At 43.7% G+C, this 23,426-nt stretch overlaps 1 protein-coding gene across 1 annotated transcript; it reads right to left on the bottom strand.

The window, feature by feature from the left end:
- Positions 1-274: 274 nt before the first annotated feature.
- LOC115531002 (protein NLRC3-like) lies at positions 275-22,727 on the bottom strand. Its single transcript, XM_030339939.1, has 10 exons — positions 22,589-22,727; positions 22,398-22,508; positions 22,243-22,300; positions 21,838-22,057; positions 16,386-18,171; positions 15,947-16,117; positions 15,141-15,314; positions 4,767-4,940; positions 4,554-4,600; positions 275-1,339 (listed from the first exon to the last, which is right to left on the bottom strand). The coding sequence occupies exons 1-10, from the start codon at positions 22,657-22,659 to the stop codon at positions 801-803; spliced, it is 3,351 nt and encodes a 1,116-aa protein (XP_030195799.1). The 5' UTR covers positions 22,660-22,727; the 3' UTR covers positions 275-800.
- Between the last annotated feature and the right edge of the window lie 699 nt (positions 22,728-23,426).

The following is a 23,426-nucleotide window of genomic DNA, read 5'->3' as shown; positions in this document are numbered from 1 at the left end:
GGAGTTACGTAACCATGACAACAACTGTTTATCAAAATAATTTCAGTGTGGAACGTGGATGCAAAACATTCCGAAAACCATAGTGTAGACGGAGATCATTTTCATTGCGGATGTGCGTTGTTACATTTACCAGGGTTAGTGTGGATGGGGCCTGCATTTCAATTTGCTTGGTTGCAAAGGCTGTGGACCATCTGCCGAATACTACAGAAAATGCCAACCTTTCATCGGATTGCTCCGGACACGCCATTTCTGCTGCTTCATCGAATCTGTTTGGTGTGGGCGTTTGCGTGTGTGTATGGCGCGCGTGTCCTGGCTTGTGTGTAAAAACACTGGCTCCGATTGGCTACCATGAAACATGACTCTGCCTTAACCAATCATAATCGCTTATCTCGTTGTTAACCTGCGTTCGAATTACGCAGATTATTCAATCAATTCATACTAGTAACGCACCACATTTAACGTACAGTTACGGTAACCGCGTTGTAACGACGGAAACAGTAATTAGTTAGATTACTCCGTTACTGAAAAAATAACGGCATTACCTAACGCCTTTCTTTTAAACTGCGTTATTACAAACACTGTTAGCAACGGTCAATTATCGAAAAATAATTAACCGCCGAACGTTGGGAAGGCCCATGTCAGTGAACGGAGCATTCTACAGCATTAAGAAGAGCCGTGTAATAAAGATAACTAAAGGGGTCTCAGTGTCTTGCTAACAAATGCAGTGTGTGTGTGTGTGTGTGTGTGTGTGTGTGTGTGTGTGTGTGTGTGTGTGTGTGTGTGTGTGTGTGTGTGTGTATCTACAACCGACACAGAGACACTGAAGCACCATACCTCCATAACCCAAACCCAGGCAGGAGGTCCTCCTCGGTGAAGGTGGACTGGAAGGTGTGGATGTGTCTCAGTGTGTTTAGGGACACTCTGTAGAAGGACAGAGTGCCAGCAGGCCGGTCCATATACACTCCTACTCTGTTAGAGGGAGGGGGGGGGAAACTTATGTCTGTTTGTCTACCGTCGTGCCGGGCAGTGTGAAGACCATTCTCATCACAATAAAGACTCCAGGACTTGTTGTTCCCTCCAAGAAAGCTTTCTTGGCCCCCTCCGGTCCTTGTGATGTCTCTGTATGTCACTCCTATAGAAACACCTCCTTCCCACTCTACCTCCCAGTAACTGCGGCCAGTCAGACCTTCCCTACACAACACCTGAAAAAAACCGTCAAATCTTTCTGGGTGATCAGGATACGACTGCTCCGCTCTAACCTCCGTCACCTTTCTGTTGTCCTCAGACAGAGAGAGTTCTCTGAAGGCTGTGTTCGGGTCCAGTGTGAGTTCACAGGCATCTGACAGGAGAATAAGACATGATTAGGCTGCTAAACACACTGATTAGGTAGTTAAAACAATTTGAGTCATTGAAGATAATGTGTAAGTGATGTGCATTAGTACGTAGGGTTTAGAGGTGCAAACTCGAGTAAACGAATTCTCGGTGAGCACATCTTCAACGAAAACAGAAGTATTGTATTATATAGTATGTTTTTATCGATTTTAGTTTAATTTCGAGCAAGACATGTTATTAAATTTATGATATGAAATTTCTTCCGCTAGGGATCTCTCACAAAAACATAAGAATATATAGTTTGATGACATCGAGAAATGTCGTTCATGGTTTCAAGTAGGGATGGGCACGAGTGGTAAATTCCAAACTCGAGTGATCGAAGGAATTCCTCGAGGATCAATCGAGTACTCGTTAAATCAAATCTATTTTTAGAATGCAACGCATCTGCAGCAGGAATAGGCCTGATGATGAACGGCAATATTACCAACCAAACATGTAATGCTTATTCTCCATCAAAACAGTCAGAGTTATCAGAGTATTCATTATTTATTTTTGTTATTTACCGTTCAAAACACATTTTCCTTACAAAAATAAATATGCGTCTCACAATTTAAATCACGTCGAACCAAGGCCTGTAGCCTAACAGTTTAAAAAAAAACGAAACAAGTAGCCTAACCATTGCAAATAATTTAAAGCTGCAAATAAAACGGCAGCAAATGGACTATGGAAATACTCAGCGTTGTGATCTTCTCTACACGCCCGGGATTACAGCTGCGTCTTGCGGCGGTGAAAATAGCCAACACACTTTCACTTTCACCGTTGCTGCGGGTCTGCTTTCCCGAACTCACCGTTGTGTTTCAGGAGCATATGTTGCCGCATAGTACTTTCTGGTAGCTCGATTTCGCTTGGCATATTCTACATTTCACCTTATGATCTCCTATTTCTTTAAAGTATTTCAATTCTTCGCTGCGGTTTGCTTTAACCGCCATCTCTTAACTTTTTGAATTCTGGCGTGCCTGCACACGCTACGGAACGCGCCATGGAAATGTATGAATTTCATTTTCTTTGTGCCCACGTCATGCGTTAGTGGCGCCGACAGAAAATTGACATTTGCTTCAGAAAACTTTGTTCATGTGTGTATATGCAAACTCGACTTTGCCTGTCCACCAACCGAGTTCATTTGTAACGAGGAGTACTCGAGTAATCGATTCCTCACGCCCATCCCTAGTTTCAAGTTAATGATTTAAAATATCGGGCAACCTGACAAGTCAGGTCGCCCCCTGACTTGTCGGTTTTATTTGCTGCTGACTGAGCACAGCGTCATCAAATAGTAGATCAATACGCTGCTTGTATTTTTGGGAATACTTGATTCTGTTTGGCTGCAGGGTGTCCAATAATCCCTGATATATGGACACCTGTAGTCCCAGTCAAATTGTCTGTACAGTCTTCAAAACGAGAGCTCTTAAATTGTGAAAAATGTATTAAACTGTAACCAAACAACGTGGTTATATGCTATAGACCCTAGAGTATCTGTGGTATGAAGGCTGGGACGAATTTCAAATTGTTAATATGTACACTTTATATTGAAAGTATAGACCGTCGCGATTCCCATTTAAACGAATGGCGCGGTGATTATTCTTCAAAACGAGAGCTGGTAAATTGTGAAAAATTAATTAAACTATGTTATGTTAAAAAATGTAATCAGACAACGTGGTCATATGCTATAGACCCTATGAATAAGCATGCAATATGAATAAGAAAAAGCATAATTCTTAAAGTATTTGAATTGTTTTATGATGTTGGCAAGCAAGAAGTAGAATAAACAGGATAATCCCCTCAAGGCAGGGCAATAACAGTTTGATATGCCCGGCTCGTGGAAGGTTACCACCCTCGACCTCGTCTAGGGCAGTAAGCCGTCCATGATCCGGGCATATCAAACTGTTTTTTGCCCTGCCTCTCGGTTATTATCCCTTACGTAAACAACAAATAAAAGTTAATCTAAGCAACCTGACGAGTAAAGTCAGGGTTGCGACAATATTATGAATTTAATAAATGATGTCACACAAAACAATTATAAAGAAATGATTATCAATTGAACAAAGACATTATTAACCTATTTTGATAAAGACATTATTATTAATTAAATAAAGATGTTTATTTTTTAATAAAGACATTATTCATTTGAAGAAGTTTAGTATTTCAATAAAGACATAATTATTGATTGAATAAAGATTGTATTAGTAAATCAATAAAGATTGTTTAAGAAAAAAATTAACATTTCAATATTAAAATAGTGAGAGGTGCTTAATTATTCAGTTTTTAGTCGCGTTTTTAGTTGATTCGCTGTATTATTGTGTATTGTTGCAGTAATATGTATTATTATTTTAAATTTGATACGATTGATACGTTAATTAATTTGTTATTAACAAAGTTAATAGTCTCACAATGTGGGGAAATGTTTGATTTTATGGTTTTTTACTCATTCAAATTTGTGCTTGTATTTTGTTTGAATCACCTAATTTAACCGTTGACCTATTGGTGTTTGAAATGACCAAAGAACATGCTACATGTTTGGAAACATGCTTACCAGTGTCTGAAGGATCATAAGAAACATGACAGGATCTGTGTGATAACATGGTATAAGGACTCCCCTCTGAAGAGAAGCGTCAGAAAGCTTCAAGCTACTGACGGGAGTGTTGTTGCTCTCTTTCAGCTGAATTTAATTAACAACTAACCGACTAATAGAACAACAGGTTTACAAGGGCAAATGATTTTAAGACTAAAACTTCCTTTTATCCTTCAACAAAACCTAAATCATCCCTCAATTGAGAAAATTTAAACTCCCCTTTTGAATGAAGACATTTTGTATGTAATTCTACATATAATGATAATAAATACCAAGAAAGATCAGGATATCCCATAATACCAAAAAATGACAAAGTCTAACTCATAATCTAAACCTGCATATTATTCATATGGTTAGGGGTAGTATACTAATGTTACACACAACACGGCAACTGTTGTATCAATAGTTGGTGGAGGATTCATCAACAGACAGTTTGATAAAGATACAGGATGTCAGCCATCATCTGGATTACTAGTAGCATCTGAATGAACAAATTAACGGACGTCACCTCCTTCAGTGAGTATAGACTTTCCATCTTAGTAGTTAGTGTGATAGTTATTTTGTGGTGATGAATCAAACTAAACAAGACACTTACACTTCTTCAGAGCTGGTTCCAGCCTCAACAATCCACCGTGCTCCAAACTGGGGGGGAAACAAATTAAAACAGCATGTTGAAATATTCACCTTCATCTGCTGTCTCATCACTTTCTACACAACATGAGTTGCGTTTTCAAACCACTTCATCTAGCAGCTGGTTGAATCCTTGTAAGAAACATTGTCCCTGAGTGGTGAGCTGTCTTCTCCATACCTGAGAGTTTCCAGTCTCCAGCCTGGATCCTCCAGTCCAGCAGAGAGCAGCGCAGCTCCTAAGCCTCCAGGGTGATTATAGCTCAGGTCCAGCACTCTCAGATGGGAGGGGTTGGAGTTCAGAGCCGAGGCCAGAGAAGCACAGCCTTTCTGTGTGACCAGGCAGCCAGACAACCTACACACACACACACAAACACACACTGTTGCGTTCGCCCATTAAACCTCGGCCCGGACGGACCCGAGGTTTCACCCTGGACGGCATATACTACCGTCATCCACCAGCCGGCGACGGAGAGCACCCGTCGAACCCCAATCAGCGAGATGGGAGACACCTGGCTGGACAGCCAGGAAGACACTTTAAAAGACACTCGGGAGCAGACAAGGGGGAGAGACGAGTGACGACAAGGAAAGACTCGAGCCAGCACTACACTAGAGTTCCTCGGAGATCCTAGGTGTAGTCCAACGTATATGATTGTAAACCCTGCATAATAAATGCCTTTATCGGCTAAACCTACGTCTGAAGCCTGAGTTGTATTTGGAACCCGAGCCACATGGAACCGGCTCATCACATATGGTGGAGAATGCAGGCACCTGAAGATCTCACTGCAACCCCTTGGTAGAGTACCCAGATATCCAAAATGCAGAATCCGGACGGGACCACAGCTGCCACCGTCTAGCATCAACAACAGGTGCAGGCCACGGCTCTACAGCAGGAAAATATGGAGAGTATTGCATTGCTCCGTGAAGCCGTCCTACGGCTCACCCAGCACGTCGTCCGCGAAGTCCCGACCGCTACCCCGAACAGCCGACTCACCAAGCTTGGACCCGATGACGACGTGGAGGCGTATCTGGAGGGTTTCGAGCGAACCGCCCGGAGGGAGAGCTGGCCAGAAGAGCAGTGGGCCCATAATGTGACACAGTTTCTCACCGGACCAGCCCAGCAGGCGCGCCAAGACCTCTCGGCAGAAACCGCCCAGCAGTATCCCGCCCTCAAACAGGCGATCCTAGCCTACTATGGACATAACCTAGCGGCCCGTGCCCAGCGCTTCCATGATTGGCGATTCGACGTCCGGGGTGCGGTAAGGACAGAAATCGCGCAGCATGGACGGCTGGTGAAACGGTGGCTTTTATAGACCAGGTTATCATCGACAACACTATCCGGAGGATATTGGCCCACCACCATCCAAATACAGTGGAGGACCTGGTAAGACATCTAGAGAACTGGCAGGTGGCCCAATAGCTGAACGCCAGCATCAAGTTCACTCCACGAGTCACCGAAGCCTACCGAGACCGACGGGGAGCCACGACCGGGTCCCCGACACCTCTATCCGACCCACCGACCGTGATCCCAGAGAATCACGAGTGGAGACGGTGTTATGAGTGCGGCCAGCCCGGGCACATAAGCCCGCCATTGTTCGAGAGTCCGGGACGTATCTATGCCCTCGGCCTACGCGGAAAAGGGGACAGACTGACCCTGCATGCTGGCGCATGTTGGGCACAGGAAGCATCCGGGAGCCCAACCGCACCTGCGAGGGTTATGAATAAAGACACAGGCCATATTGGACACCGGCATCGTGGTCACCCTCCTCCGCCCCGACCTGGCGGGGGGAAGGGAAGGGTCACCCATGGAGGTGACATGTGTACATGTGTCCTCATGAGATTTTATTGGCCGGGGATAAAGAGGGATGTAGAACGTTACTGTCAGGGCTGTCCCGAGTGCCAGAGGGTAGCACCTAGGAACACCGTTAGAAATCCACTTATCCCCATGCCCATCATAGAAGCCCATCATTGTGGGACCCCTACCTAAAACTAGCCGGGGACATAGATATATCCTGGTTATCGTGGACTACGCTACCCGATATCCCGAGGCTCTGCCCCTTCGCGCAGCCACCGCGAAAACAATCGCCCGGGAATTAATGTTGCTATTCAGCCGATTAGGCATAGCGAAAGAGGTTTCAACTAGGGGTGTGACGAGATCTCGTGGTACGAGATCTCGCGAGATTAAACTCGACGATGTTACCCGTCGCGTTAAAAATCGGTCTCGCAAGATTTGTGATTTATCCAAACTTCTATTTGTCGCCTGTGGGGGCAGTAATGCGCCTTTGCTACATCTAGCCTGCCAGAACCTAAAGAAGGAGAAGGAAAAGAAGAGGAGGAGAAGGAGGGGAAGCAGGGGAAACATCGGAAGCAGCCATAAGCTGTGTTCGAAATCGTTCCCTATCACGGATATAGTGTACTATATAGGGTGTTCACCATTTTGTAGTGGTGTTCGAATTCTCAGTGGTTAATTTCATGCACTATATAGTGCACTTAAAATACCCAAAATTTGAGTGTACACACGATGTAGCCTACATGTTACTCCCGTATACCACAATGCAATGCGGTCGTGTTTTTCCCGAGGAGAAGAAGAGGCTGAATAACCGCGAAAACGAATACATTTAATCAAAGTACATTTTGGGTACTTTGATTTGGTTTTGCACATAATATTGTTTGCACTTGAAAAAAAGAGAATTATTTAATTTAATTTATTTTAATTTAACTTTTATAAATTTTAGTTTTAGTTTCAATTTCATGCATGTACAGAGTTATAATGAAACATTTAAAAATGCATGCGCGACTTGGTTAAATAAAAGTCTGTTGGTCCAGTCATATATTTTGTCATTGTAGTTTTCTTAAAATCTCGTCTCGTCTCGTTCTCGTGAACCCAATATCGTGTCTCGTCTCGTCTCGTGAGCTGAGTGTATCTTCACACCCCTAGTTTTAACCGATCAGGGCTTGTGTTTTATGTCCAAAGTAATGAAGGAGCTGCTAAGACTATTACAGGTAAAACAACTCCGGACCTCCGTCTACCACACACAGACCGATGGCCTGGTAGAACGCTTTAATAAAACCCTAAAGCAAATGCAGAAAAAGGCCATGGGCATAGATGGTAAAAATTGGGACCAACTGCTACCTCATGTTTTATTTGCCGTTTGCGAGGTACCCCAAGCATCCACCGGGTTCTCAACATTTGAACTACTGTACGGCCGAAGGCCCCATAGCATCTTCGACTTAGCCAAGGAGGCATGGGAGAGTCAGCCGTCCCCCCACCGCACCACCCTTGACCACGTGGAACAGGTGAGGAATCGCATGGCCTAGGTGTGGCCCATCGTCAGAGAACACCTCCGGCAAGCACAGCAGGCCCAGGCGAGGGTGTACAACAGGGGAGCCCAGCTGCGAATCTTCCAACCGGGGGACCTGGTCTTGGACCTGGTCCTAACGGCCGAATGTAAGTTCTTGGCCAAATGGCAGGGGCCCTACGAGGTCGTCGTTGAACGTGTAGGGTAAGCAAACTATCGGGTCCGACAACCAGGGAGGCGAAAGCCTACCCAAATGTACAGTATTAACATTTTGAAGCAGTGGAGAGGGGGAGAGGAACCCCCTAACCCTGCTCCCCTAGCACTAACGGCCCAGCGCGAGATCCCGGAGGTTCCGGTGGGGGAGGACCTCAGCCCGGCCCAGAAACAAGATATCAACGAGATCATCATGCAGCACCGAGATGTCTTTTCCGAACTTCCGGGGAGGACCACGATCACCCATCACGATATCCAGACGGCACCAGGCGTAAAGGTAAGGGTTCCTCCCTACAGGATCCCGGAGGCCATCCAAAACAAAGTACGCCGGATGTTACAACTCAGGGTCATCGAGGAGTCGCACAGTGCCTGGTCCAGCCCGGTGGTACTCGTCCTTAGGCCCGATGGGTCCCACCGCTTCTGTAATGAATTCAGGAGGCTGAACGAGGAATCCGAGTTCGACGCCTAGCCCATGCCCAGGGTAGACGAACTAATTGAACGCTCGGGACCTGCTCGGTATCTCTCGAACTTGGACTTAACCAAGGGGTACTGGCAGGTACCGTTGACCCGGGCTGCCCGGGAGAAAACGGCATTCTCAACTCCAGGGGGGCTATACCAGTATAAAGTCCTTCCCTTTGGAGTACATGGCGCACCAGCCACCTTCCAACTTATTAAGGACCAGATCTTGAGGCCTCACCAGGCCTATGCAGCAGCATACATAGATTACATCATCATCTACAGTCCCAGCTGGGATCTCCACGTCCGGCAGCTGAGGGCGGTGTTGGGGGAACTACGAAAGGCGGGTCTCAACACCAACCCAGCCAAAACCAACCCAGCCAAATGTTGGCTGGGCCTGTAGGAGACTGCGTACCTAGGGTACCAGGTAGGACGGGGGACCGTCCGACCGCAGGTGAGCAAGTTCACCGCTATCCGGGACTGGCCACACCAAGAAACAGGTGAAGTCCTTCTTAGGACTGGTCAGATAATACCAACGGTTCATACCCGGGTTTGCCACAATGGCCAGCCCATTGAATGACCTGACCCGGAAGGCTCTACCAGATCGGGTCACCTGGTCCGAGGCGGCCAATCAGGCCTTTAAGACACTCCGGGGAGCCCTGTGTTCGGAACCACTACTCATAACCCCCGATTTTGCTTCACCCTTTATAGTGCATACGGACGCATCGGAGGTGGGACTGGGGGGACTCCTGTCCCAGGTCCGGGCAGGAGAGAAGCATCCCATCACATACATCAGCAGGAAATTACTGCTGAACGAAAGGAATTATTCGACAGTAGAAAAAAGTGGCCCTGGCCATTAAATGGTGTCTTGATTAACTAAAATATTATCTTCTAGGGAGGGAGTTCACCCTGGTCACCGAACACGCACCCCTGAAATGGATGGCCAGCATCAAACACACCAACGCCCGGGTGACACGATGGTTCCTGGCCCTCCAGAACTTCCGTTTTAAGGTGGACCACCGGCCGGGCAGGGCCAACGCTGACGCCTGGTCCCGACGCGATACCTGCCTGCGCGGGTTCCCCTACTACCGGGGGCCTAATCAAGCGGTGGAGGAGTGTGGCGTCCCGCCCCTTAAACCTCGGCCCGGACAGACCCGAGGTTTCACCCTGGAAGGCATATACTACCGTCATCCACCAGCTGACGATGGAGAGCACCCGTCGAACCCCAATCAGCGAGATGGGAGACACCTGGCTGGACAGCCAGGAAGACACTTTAAAAGACACTCGGGAGCAGACAAGGGGAAGAGACGAGTGACGACAAGGAAAGACTCGAGCCTGCACTACACTAGAGTTCCTCGGAGATCCTAGGTGTAGTCCAACTTATATTATTGCAAACCCTGCATAATAAATGCCTTTATCGGCTAAACCTACGTCTGAAGCCTGAGTTGTATTTGGAACCCGAGCCACATGGAACCGGCTCATCCCAACACACACACACACACTTCCATCCACAGAGTTTGAACTTCTGTGGATGTAAATATGTTAAATGTCATCCGATATGGAACCTTTTGGTGTAAAGGCCAATTTCCACAGATCCGTCTCGGAAGCGTCACAGGACTCACAGCAGTAAAACGTTCGCCGAAGAAAATAGAAACCATACTAGTCAATGTAGACCAGTGTTTTTTCATTACAAACCATCGGGACCCGATGGAAAAAATAGTACAGCACTATCAAAACTTGCTTCTTGTTCAAAGTTTTTTTAAATGCTCAGGCCGAACAGGTTGGCGTGTGTTTATGGGCAGCTATTGTTATCAAACAGTCAATCCATCATTTCGTTAAGATAAGATAAAACTTTATTAATCCACCATGGGAGAAATTTGGGTGTTTCAGCAGCAAGAAGTAAAAAAGTATAAACTGAAAATGTAGAGATAGATGCCAAAATAGTGCAAAAGTATTTCTGAAAAAGAAATTATTATTTTCTTTTAATATACATTTATTTGGGTCCCGGCCCAGTCTGGGAAAGAATGATGTAGGCCAGGGGTCGGCAACCTTTGTGACATGGAGTGCCATAACGCAAAGATAAATTATGTCACAATTTAATTTTTTTTCCAATATACCTGGAATTTTATTCTCAACAAAATCGCCACATAAAATTTTTTAAAGACTGAAAAACAGCTACACATTTAAACTAAAACTAGTGTAGGCTGAGGCAACATCAAATTATCAGATGCCTACCAGACCCCTGGCTGTGATCCCTGGCTTTTATCAACAATAACTTAAAGATAAATTATGACACAAAATACAAAAATATTTCCAATATACCTGGAATTTGATTCTCAACAGTAACAGTATCTGTAATCATAACAAAATAGCCACATCAAAATTTCAAAGACTGAAAAACAGCTACACATTTAAACTAAAACTAGTGTAGGCTGAGGCAACATCAAATTATCAGATGCCTAACAGACAGTCAGTGTGATCCCTGGCCCTGCTTTGCTTGACTGAGCTCTGTGATCTGTGGCTAGTTAGCTACTTTGAGTTGCAAACATGCCTCAGAGTGCTCCGTTGTTAACCGACTGCGGGTGGGGCTGAGCACATGTTTCATGTGTGAGAACACCTGCTCAGCAGCGGCGCCAGTGCAATGCCCCGGAGACAGCTGAATTTCTCAGATGCAGATGCCCAGCAGGTGAGGATGTGGGCTCCGTGATCTTTTACTGGTGTGGCTTCCAACAGTTTTCTGAGCTCTGCAAACTTGGACACCCACAGTGTTGAGCTCTTCAGCTCAATCAGCTGCATTTCCATGTCCTCTGTATCCATCCAGTCGATCAGAGTAGCATCCAAATCATGTCCATCAAGCTGTCGGGCTTGATCAACATAGAGAACATTGGTCCGTACCTTTTAAAATCGACAAATCGCGTTGTGAACTCCGCCTCCAGCACACGCATGTACGCGGTTATTTCAGCGGTGTTGATGTTGCGCAGGGAGGACAGCTCTCTCAGGTGTCAGAAGTCACCGTGGCCATAACTTCATTGAGATCGGAATTTGACATTTCTGCACACAGATTCTCCTGATGGATTATGCAGTGGAGTTTCATGATGGGGTGGCCGACTTTTTCTTCTATCATTTTGACAGCGCCCTTGTGTCTCCCAACCATAGCGGGGGCGCTGTGTGTGGTCACTGTAAACACTTTTCTGATGTTAATCCTTCGTTCTTCAAAATGTTCAATTAATAATAATAATAATAATAATAATAATACATTTAATTTAGAGGCGCCATTCAAGACACCCAAGGTCACCTTACAGAGCATATAGTCATCATACAATACAATCAAAACAGTGATCAGTTAGACGTTGTGTGCGAGTTTGAACAGGTGAGTTTTGAGTTGTGACTTGAAGGTTGTAATGGTGTCTGACTGTTTTATGTGTGGGGGGAGGGAGTTCCAGAGCCTGGGTGCTGAACAGCTGAATTAATGCCTTGGCTACGTCTTCACCTTTTGTAGTGTCAGGCATTGGCTTCAAGCAGCATAGTTCCTCTCTGACAGTTGAATCACAGTACCTTGCCATGACTGCTAAACGCGGGATGTCATTCACATCCACGCTTTCATCAAGTGCAATGCTAAATACCGCAGCATCTTTTAATCCAGCTGTTTACTGAGCTCTGACATTTTCAGCCATTTCATCAATACGTCGCTGAACACTTCTAGCTGACGTGGGAATGTCCTTTATTCGTGACTTGATCGTTTCTTTATTTGTCAAGCTTTCAAAAAGAGCATCTGAACAACTGAGAAAAGCCTCCTTAATAAATTTGCCATCTGTAAACGGCTTCCCATGCTTTGCAATGCAATGCGCAATGCGATAACTTGCTTCTGTCCCGTGATCTTTAGCAGTGGTAAAAAGCTTGAAGGAGCTAGCCTGTTTTTCATATCTGGACACAGCACGTTTGATTGACTCTACTTTGTCTGCTTGGTCTGTGAAGGTCTTCTCGTGCCTTCAAACACTTGACGTTCTGCACACAACATTCTCACAGCATAAAGTGCACACAACACGGTCCTTCACAAATACAAAACCAAACTCTTGTGTCCAGCAGCACTGGAATGGCCTAGTTTTAGCTGCAGCGGGTGTTGCCATTGTTCACAATATCACGCTCTGTCATTAATTTATGTCAGCACGAAGACAGCGGACAGTGCGCTTGAATTTCCAACCGTGGCACGTGTGCCATAGGTTGCCGACCCCTGATGTAGGCTATTCCAATGGCTACGGTCGTGGCACGGCACAGAACCGTCCCCGAACCGTGTCTCAGAACACTTCTACAGCCAATCAGTTTGCATTTGCTCATGAATATTCATGAGCTCACATTGACCCCTATGCAATTCACTAACAGGGTAATATTATACAGCCTATCTATCAATAGCTAATCAGTGGCACCTTGCTAATGGTTGAATACTACAACAATTACGACGTAGGTCAGACTGCTACAGACTCACAGACAGCATTACTTATTTTAATCTAAAAGCCTACCCGTTTTGAAAACAGTCCAACATAATCAGGTAGCATAGCCCATGAATATTCATGAGTTTACACTTCCTGCCCATTGATACGAGTTCAGTCAAGTCAAAGAGTGAAACATGGCTGATGAATTGTTGATCCTCGAGGTGGAAAAACACTGTCCTGTATGACACCTCTTATCATTTTTTCAAAGAAAACACGAAGTGGGAATGAGCATGGATCACCATAGATTGAGTGATGAAAGTGGACGGTGAGTAATCTTGTAACTTATCAACACTTCCAGCCGTGATAGAACTAGCGACTTGCACTATGCTAACACATAACACTAATTGCTCAGGTAAGCTAGGGTGACCAGACGTCCCGGTTTTACCGGGACAGTGCCTAATCTTTGAGTTGCATGTCCTGAGTTTCCACCAACCACTATGAAATGTCCCCTGTTGTCCGCGATTACATAGCCAACGTGGTCTCATCATAGCCCGATCATGAACCCAAAACCACATAGAAAGATTAAAGCATCCAGCATATGATTTCAACAATGTGTGAGGGCATACGCAACAAGGATGGTCGCAGTGGAATGCAGACGGAAAACCAGCGGAGGAGCGCTGGGCGGAGAGCTGGGCGGAGATGCTTGTAACATTATCAAACTTCTTCACGAAAATGTTTAGTTTTCCTTGCATGGAAAATTATAATTTAAATCCACAAACAACGTATGTGTAATCCGGGTCATATAAAGACTGGGACCAGAAAATAAATACATCTCTCCATTGAAACCCATTCATATTTTTCGAAGTCATAGGTCCCATCGGCTCTACTGGGAGGGGCGTGACTTCGCCACTCTATTGCGGACAGGTGTCATCAAAATTGGCTCGCGTGACTTCGCCACTCTTTAGAGCAGTTTTCATAGGAATAAATGGGTAGCCATGTTTTAGTCTGCTGTCCTTTCTTTAATCGGTCCATGGTACAGTGAGGCCGACCGTACGACTCAACAACAAATAAAGAGATTTATTTTCTTTGTATTTGTATGTCATTGGTCATCTTAATGTCGATTTTCACCAATTTATGCATTGCACGGTCTAGCTGTACGTGCAATACAATGTAAAGTTATCTTGTTTGTTTTTGAGCTGGTTTGCTTAAAGAACCTAATGTATCTAACATTAATAATGACTAGCCAATGAGAAACTTGAAAGCTATAAGTGCTGCAAGCCAGGAAATTAGGCCACATTCTCGCTAGAGCAGGTCGGACGTGCCGGCGTACCATACAAATGGATAGAACCATTAAGTTGTGGGTCACCTATAAAATCTAACATGGCTTTCTGTGACAAGTTGCTCATCTTGTGATGATATGATATAAACACTGCAAAACTATAAACCCTCTTTTTGTCAGAAGAAGAAATCGTACATATCGCTTTCTGTGTTAAGTTGCTCATCTTGTGACGATATGATATGAATGAACACTGCTATAACGCGGAGAGGGGATGCGATTTCAGACGGGGATTACATTTTCCGCTGAACACCGGGATAAAAAGAAAGGCGTGATTGTGTAGCCTAGGTACTTTAGAACTACAGGTAGCCCATGGCTAACATTTATTCAATTCAATTCTCTAAGAACAAGTGAAGTACAGTATTGAAAACAATAGCCTATTGGCTATCACAATAAAATAGATGAAACGTGATAACTGAGCTTTTGAATTACCCATGGTAGATCGATCGAAAATGATGAGATGATTAGAGAATAAATGAAAGGCTGCGTCGATGCCTCTAATCGCAAGTCTTGTGTCGCGAGCGGACCGCGACGTTGCTTAATCATGAAATCGCTAAGACATAAATCAGACCGTATTTAATGGGTTATAATATTTATGTATATATACTGTATTATGAAGGGTTGAATATAACTCGTGAATAATATTGTATGAATCAGCTCTAATCATAATAATTTTTACAATTATTCACATCTTGAGCCATCAGCCGGAACGTGTCCAGACTGCTTCTAGTGTGGATTGCAGTACGTAACGCAGCCTCCGTACCGCTTCCGAGACGGATCTGGTAGAAATTGGCCTTGTTTTCACATTGATTAAAACTGACCTGAGAGTTTCCAGTGTACAGTGTGGACTCCCCAGTCCAGCAGAGAGCAGCTTCACTCCTGAATCTTGCAGATCATTGGTACTCAGGTCCAGCTGTCTCAGACTGGAGGAGTCTGAGCTTAGAACTGAGGCCAGAGCTTTACAGCATGCCTTTGACAGATTACAGGCATTCAGCCTGCACTCAAAAAAAAAACGATAAATTATTAAATGTTTTATGAGAATTATAACCAAGTCTTTCCACACACATGCAAATCATCGAACATATGTAAATACACTGCAGCTTTAATTATTAAGAGTAAGATGTCACATAGTTCATGAAGAAAATGTTTCATTATGTGTCCCTTAAAAAGTGATCTGGAGTCAACCTTACTGTCTGACAATATGATAAGTAGAATAAGAAGGTAATACAACACACACCTTATAGTTTAAGGTGTGTGTTGTATACCATTATTTGCAAACTGTAAGAATGTGATGCAACACACATCTTATACAGCCATTAACGAACCGTTACACGGCTGTGTTGAATACTTGATTCTGATTGGGCAATTCCAGCACTCTACAGTTTATTATTTCTGTATAACAGACTGTTGCTATCAATTGCACACTGTTGCTTTGGACGCTATTCCTAACTGTAGAATCGAACAGACTATCTTTTAAGAGTCCAGAATAAAATGCATTTTAAATCAATAAAATCAAACTCTAGCTGAAACAGTGGTTTCACCGGCTCTTTGATGGATATAAATGTGTTCAATGTCTTCAGATCAGGAACCTTTTGGTGTAACTGTTTGCACATTGAGTACAACTGACCTCAGAGTTTCCAGTTTACAGCGTGGACTCCCCAGTCCAGCAAAGAGCAGCTTCATTCCTGAATCCTGCAGATCATTGGTACTCAGGTCCAGCTCTCTCAGACTAGAGTTGGATCTGAGAACTGAGGCCAGAGCTTCACAGCATGCCACTGACAGATTACAGCCATTCAGTCTTCATACAAAATAAACAGGAACATGTTAGGAACTGTGATTAAATGTGTGATACAATGTTTTATTTATTAAACTAACAAATGAATAAGATCTTTATATGATAATTATGTATTGGGTTTAAAACGTTGAATATTGATTGTTGTTTTGAAGTATTAAAACTCTCAATGTTTTGTTTATTATTGTTTTTGTAATCTATTATGTATATGTATATTTTGTTATGTGTATATTTTGTTATGTGTATGTGTAATACATATTATTAGTACACCTACAGAGATGTTTTGGAAGCTTTCAACACTGGCATTAGCCTCAGAAGACCCTCTTCTGAAGCAAAGTGTTTCTTCAGGTCAAACACGTCCAACTCCTCTTCTGATGACAGCATGATGTAGACCAGAGTCGTCCACTGAGCAGGGGAGAGAGATACTCTGGAGAGACTTCCTGATGTCAGGTACGGTTGGATCCCCTTCAGTAGAGAATGGTCGTGCAGCTCATTCAGACAGTGCAACAGATTAATACTTCTTTCTGGAGAGTAATCTCCATCCAGCTTCTTCTTGATGTAAGACACTATTCCCTCATTGGTCAGTGAGCTACTTCCTGGCTTTACCAGTAGACCTTGTATGAGATTCTGATTTGTTTCCAGAGAGAGGCCCAGCAGGAAGCGGAGGAACAAATCCATGTGTCCGTTCTCACTCTGTAAGGCCTTGTCCACAGCACTCTGGTAGAGGAGGAGGAGTTTATCTTTCCCAGAGGTGGTTGGTACTTCTGAGAGCAGATTTAAATCAGTGTCGATGAAGGTGAGAAAGACATAAAGGGCAGCCAAAAACTCCTGGATGCTCAGATGGATAAAGCAGAACACCTTTTCCTGATACAGACCACACTCCGCTTTAAAGATCTGGGTGAACACTCCTGAGTACACTGAGGCTTCTTTGATATTGATGCCACACTCTGCAAGGTCTTCATCGTAAAAGATCAGGTTGCCATTCTTGAGCTGGTTAAAAGCCAGTTTTCCCAGAGAATGAATGATCTTCCTGCTCTCTGAATTCCAGTGTCGATCTGTTTCAGCTCTCCCATGATACTTCTTGTCCGCCTGTATGGACTGAACCCGCAGGAAGTGGATGTACATCTGAGTCATGGTATTGGGCATTTTCTCTCCATTCAAGGATGTTTCGATGAAGTCCAACAGAACTGTAGCACTGATCCAACAGAAGACTGGGATGTGACACATGATGTAGAGGCTTTTAGATGTCTTGATGTGGGAGATGATTGTGTTGGCCTGCGTCTCCTCTTTGAATCTCTTCCTAAAGTACTCCTCCTTCTGTGGGTCGGTGAACCCTCTCACCTCTGTAACCATGTCAACACACTCAGCAGGGATCTGATTGGCTGCCGCAGGGCGTGTGGTTATCCAGATGCGAGCAGTGGGAAGCAGGTAGCCCCTGATTAGGCTTGTCAGCAGTTCGTCTACTGAGGTCGGCTTTGTGACATCAGTACAGATCTGGTTGTTCTGGAAGTTCAGAGGAAGTCGACACTCATCCAGACCATCCAAGATGAAGACAACTTGGAAATGGTCGTATTTGCAGATTCCTGCTTCTTTGGTCTCAATAAAGAAGTGATGAAGAAGTTCCACCAAGCTAAACTTTTTCCCTTTAAGTAAATTCAACTCTCTGAAAGTGAGGAGAAATATGAAGTGCATGTTGTGGTTGGCTTTTTCTTCAGCCCAGTCCAGGGTGAACTTGTTTGTTAAGATAGTTTTACCAATACCGGCCACTCCAGTTGTCATCATTGTTCTGATTGGTTGATCTTGTCCAGGTAAAGGTTTAAAGATGTCGCCACGTCTGATTGGGGTCTCCTTCTTGGCTGGTTTCCTGGAAGCTTTTTCAATCAGTCTAACCTCATGTTCCTTGTTGATCTCTCCACTGCCTCTCTCTGTGATGTGGAGATTTGTGTAGAAGTCATTCAGACCTGTTTGCTGTCCTGCTTTCGCGATTCCCTCAGACACAGACCTAAACTTCATAATCATATGATCCTTGAGTTTATGTTGGCACTCAACAGCAGCAATTCCTAAAAGAGAAAAGACAGGGGAAAAAAGTTGGATATTAATATTTTCACATCATTACTATTGGTGTAATTGGTTTAATTAGTTTGTCTTGCTGGTGCTATAATTGTTTATCAGTGGATGTATTCCTATGCCGATATAACAAGATAGTTTTATTGATTCAAACAACCGCTCTGCGCAGTGACATCATGGACAGTTACGATAGTATGAGTGGGAGTCTATTGCCGCGTTTCCACTGCAGGGTGCAGTACGGTTCGGTTCGCCTCAGTCTGGTATGGAGGGGGCGGTATAGCCCAGCTCAGTTCCGAGGTCGCGTTTCCACCGCCGACAGTACCCTTTATGGTAGGCCGGATGTCGATCGCCGCGGCAGCTACGTAAACAACGTCTTCCTCTCCAAGAATGCAGAGGAACGTCTCCACCTCCTTGTTCGCCCAAGCAAGCGTTTTACGCGACATGTTCATTGTAAAGAATAATACCTCGAGGCTACTGTTTGCTTGTTTTTATCCCCACGTCGCCCGGAAGTAACAGTTCTGTCGACCAATCAACGGAAGGGGTGTGTAGCTCGAATTTTCCGGCACCCTTTCAGGCGTCTCAGTACCCCAACGGAGGAGTACTGAAGACGAGGGCAAAACAAGTACGGCTCAGTCCGGGTCACGCCCACTTTTGGCGGTGGAAACGCAATCCATACCGCACCTTTGTGAACCGTACCGCACCCTGCAGTGGAAACGCGCCATATGTGTATGTATGACCTGCCCGTAAAATCAGTAAAGGTATCAAACGTATTCCACCATCTCTTTATTGGGCCATACGCACCAGAAACATTACAATAGTGTTGCATCTCTTCCAATGACTTATTCTGTTGTTAATCTACAGTTTAATGTTTACATTCTTTAACCTGATAGTATGGGAGTATGGGAGAAATTTACGAGAGTTAAAGGAAGTATAAGCATTATCTTGCCTACAAGACAGTGTGGGAAATAGCTTAGTCATCGAAGGACCACATTCTGAGGGACATCTACGTGGCCCTCATCACACCTCCTGACAGCCCTTAAGATAAACCTTGTTACTTTGCTGAATCCAATGCCTCGTTTCCACCGAACGGAGCGAAATGCCAAAGTCAGTCCGCTTATATTGACATTTCCATAGCCAAAAGATGGGCAGTTTTCCAAAATAAGTGCGCTGAGCCACTCCTGTTTTCAGTATTCCTCCGTTGGGGTCCTCCATTGTTGCTTTTTGTTTGATGTCGCATTCTTCTTTTTCATTTAATTTATTAGCAGGCTACACACTGGGTCTGCTGGATGTCGCTATGCTTACGTAGCTGCCATGGCCGAGCCTCTCCACGGAAACTAGGCACAAGTGGATCCCTAAAACTATGAACCACTCTATACCTGGCTCACCTCATCCTGACGGGAAAAGATGGGGAGGGCTTCATGAGGGCCGCAAAGAGAAGGAAGCCCCTTTCATTTGTTCTACATCTTAAGGCAAACTAACTAATGACACAGTAGAACATTGCCTACCGAAAGAATGTATTTACCATATGCTTAAAGGAAGCCATTATATTAGCCATATAAAGGAAATAAGTGTGGGAAAAGCACTGTCAACTAAGGCCTAAATACAGAGGGACATTCGCATGTCACTCATTTACACCCTCTGCCGCTCCGGAGAAGAACCCCAGTTACTTAGCTGTCTCCAAGTTTACCCCTTCTAGTTAACTACTAGTTAATGCAACGGTTAAAGTCAAACACTGCCTGCCTTATCAATTTATCCCACTATCACATACAGTGCTATTGTGGCCAATTGTGTGAATGTATCCTTATTGTCTGAGTAGAAGTGATGTCACTGTGCTAATCGATGTCACCTCATGTGTGGTTCATTGGTTCTCTTTGATCATACGTGGCTGGCTACTTCGCTCAAGAAGTGTGTTGTCACACATGTTCACTAACTCAAGCTAGGGATGCTAGATAGAAAAGTTCATCTCATAAGAACATGGGGTAACGCTTTATATTAAGGTCCTTGTAATAAGCCTTTGTTAATAGGTAAAAAGACACTTTTTATATGCTTATTAACATTAATTGGTGTTAATAAGACCTATAAATGTTAATAGGAACATAATAAACATGTTTATTGTGAGATTATACAACGTTTATAAGCACTTATAAGAAACTTGTTAACTATTTATTGATTGCTTAATAACATTAATAATAGTCTTATGAGTTTCTTAGTTGTTAATTAAAGCATTAAAAAAACATTGATTGAGTCTTACTAACTTACGTCATTGTTAAACCTAATAAGCATTTTTTATGCTTATTAAGGTTAATAAATTCTTTATTAAACTGCTAATTTTGCATTTTGCAGGTACAGGATCTTAAGCGGGAACAATACTTATCAAGGTCAATTAGCATATAATAAGGTGTTATTGTAGGCCCCTCAGGTCCTCTGACAAAGTTTTGTTGTCACTCATTTGCAAGTGATAATTACGTCTTTATTTCTCAAACTTCGGCTTTCTCGACTTCTCTTAGTTAAAGTGTTGTCCACGTCACTAACCCTACATATCTGGACAAAACCATTAGGCTAATACCCCGGCAATAATCCTACATATCTGGACCAAACCATTAAACCGGATACACTTAAAATAACCCTACATATCTGGACCAAACCATTAAACCGGATACACTCACAATAACCCTACATATCTGGACCAAACAATTAAACCGGTTACACTCACAATAACCCTACATATCTGGACCAAACCATTAAACCAGATACACTCACAATAACCCTACATATCTGGACCAAACCATTAAACCAGATACACTCACAATAACCCTACATATCTGGACCAAACCATTAAACCGGTTACACTCACAATAACCCTACATATCTGGACCAAACCATTAAACCAGATACACTCACAATAACCCTACATATCTGGACCAAACCATTAAACCAGATACACTCACAATAACCCTACATATCTGGACCAAACCATTAAACCGGATACACTCACAATAACCCTACATATCTTGACCAAACCATTAAACCGGATACACTCACAATAACCCTATATATCTGGACCAAACCATTAAACCAGATACACTCACAATAACCCTACATATCTGGACCAAACCATTAAACCGGATACACTCACAATAACCCCACATATCTGGACCAAACCATTAAACCGGATACACTCACAATAACCCTACATATCTGGACCAAACCATTAAACCAGATGCACTCACAATAACCCTATATATCTGGACCAAACCATTAAACCGGATACACTCACAATAACTCTACACATCTAGCCCAAACAACTTAACCGGATACCCCCGAAGTAACCCTGGATCAATATCTGGATCAATGTTTTAACCGCTTAGCCCAGCAATAACCCTACACATCTGGATGAAACCCTTTAAATGGATACCCCCCACAATGACTTACATATCTGGATCATAGCTCATTTAACCTCCAAGGGGAAAGCTATCTCCACAGGGTGAAGAAAGAAAACTCACATAATGTAATACTTCTGAACAGACCATTTAATAGTCTTATACTGCTCTTCAAAATTAGAGTCTAGGTGTATTACAGTGTCTGTTTTCATCATCAGATTCTCCTCTGTTTTCAAAAGAAAATAATCGTCTCCTCTGTCTTCAAACTAGGAATCTTACCGCCCCAAAGAGTGTCGGCAAGATCCTCCCGGTTCATCTCCATCAGGCAGAGCTTTGTGATGTCTACTACTCCCTCTATGGCACGCCTCCTCTGCTTCACGTTCTTTCCATCCTCCTCCTCCTTCTGACTAGCTGAGCTTTGTGGGTAATTTGGGAAGAGAAGACTCCAAACCTTCTTCATCTCCTGGTCTAGAAAAGCATGTGCGTTCTCCTCAGCCCTCTGGAACAGAAAAAACATCAAGGAGAGCTTAACTCTTAACTAACGGAGGACATCATAAGCATCTGTTCTAGATTCACGTCCCACTGGTATAAAGAGGGAAGCATGGAGACTATTAGCACCACAAGATATGCTATTTAATGTTCATGTAGAGCTGAAGTAAAATGTCTTGTTGGACATTTACACACCTTGATCAGCTCTGTTTGATGCTGTGCACTGGTAACTTTTGACCTCTCTTGTTGTGCTCTGTGGAACACAAGCGCACACGTATTTCCACTGACTTTTAAAAAGTAAAGCCTGATAACCAAATGGTCTGTTTTCATTGTCTGTTTGAAGCCCCTACCTCTCCTCTCTTGAGTGGCGTCCATCTTTCAAGTTAATCAGTCCACCAAAAGAAATGTTACTCCTCATTGGTAAACAGCTGGGTCCAGCGAAGTGAGCCTTCGGCAGCCGCCTTCCAGAAAAACAAGAACCATCTGGAAGTTAGGATTTGGGGATGTCTTTTAATTTGATCATTTTATGCTAATACCTCACCTTTTCTTAGAAGGTAGATCATTTCCATCTTTAAAGTTAAAAGGATGATGCATAGAAGAGTCACTCTTCATGGAGACACAGCTGGGTTCAGGGGGGGCTGCATCCGCCTGCTCGACTCTTCTAGAAAAACAAGAAACGGGATTTATGGACGTTTGATCATTTCTGTATCTTTATAATCTCTGATAAAGCCTCACCTCTTCTTGATCGATTTTTTTCCATCTTTAAAGTTAAAAGGATGATGCATAGAAGAGTCACTCTTCATGGAGACACAGCTGGGTTCAGGGGGGGCTGCATCCGCCTGCTCGACTCTTCTAGAAAAACAAGAAACGGGATTTATGGACGTTTGATCGTTTCTGTATCTTTATAATCTCTGATAAAGCCTCACCTCTTCTCAATATACTTATTTCCATCTTTAAACTTAACTAGTAGACTTTTACTTCATCATCATTGTACCGTATTTATCCGAATATTAAATAATTTCTTTCCTGGAAATGCGTCTGAAAGAGTGGGGTGGTCTTATATTCAGGGTCTAACGTTTTGGTCACACTTTATATTAAGGTACACATATTCACCATTAACTCGGTGCTTATTAATATGCCTATTAGTAACATCCTGGCCCTTTATTAGTAATTATTAGACACATATTAAAACCTTATTCTGTGTATAACCTTATTTTACCCTTACTACTCCATTAATTAAGATTTAACCCAATATAGGGTTAGGGTTAACCCTAACCCTAACCCAAATTATTGTTTAATTACTGTGAATAAAGCCGTTATTGGATATGAGAAACGATGCTAATAACCAAGGCATCATTGGGGACTTGTAAAGGGGCAAT

This window comes from Gadus morhua, chromosome 18 (genome assembly GCF_902167405.1).
Source record: "Gadus morhua chromosome 18, gadMor3.0, whole genome shotgun sequence".
NCBI lineage: Eukaryota > Metazoa > Chordata > Actinopteri > Gadiformes > Gadidae > Gadus > Gadus morhua.
The sequence above is the reverse complement of the archived record's forward strand: the minus strand, read 5'-3'. Positions and strand labels throughout refer to the sequence as shown.

Excerpts from the sequence above, each read along its gene's own strand:
- LOC115531002 (XM_030339939.1), bottom strand. The coding sequence starts at position 22,659 with ATGAAGAGTGACTCTTCTATGCATCATCCTTTTAACTTTAAAGATGGA. Across the intron at positions 22,301-22,397 it reads CGCCACTCAAGAGAGGAGAG|AGCACAACAAGAGAGGTCAA; the intron begins GTAGGGGCTTCA and ends TGTGTTCCACAG. Across the intron at positions 4,941-15,140 it reads TGTACACTGGAAACTCTCAG|GTTGTCTGGCTGCCTGGTCA; the intron begins GTCAGTTTTAAT and ends GTGTGTGTGTAG.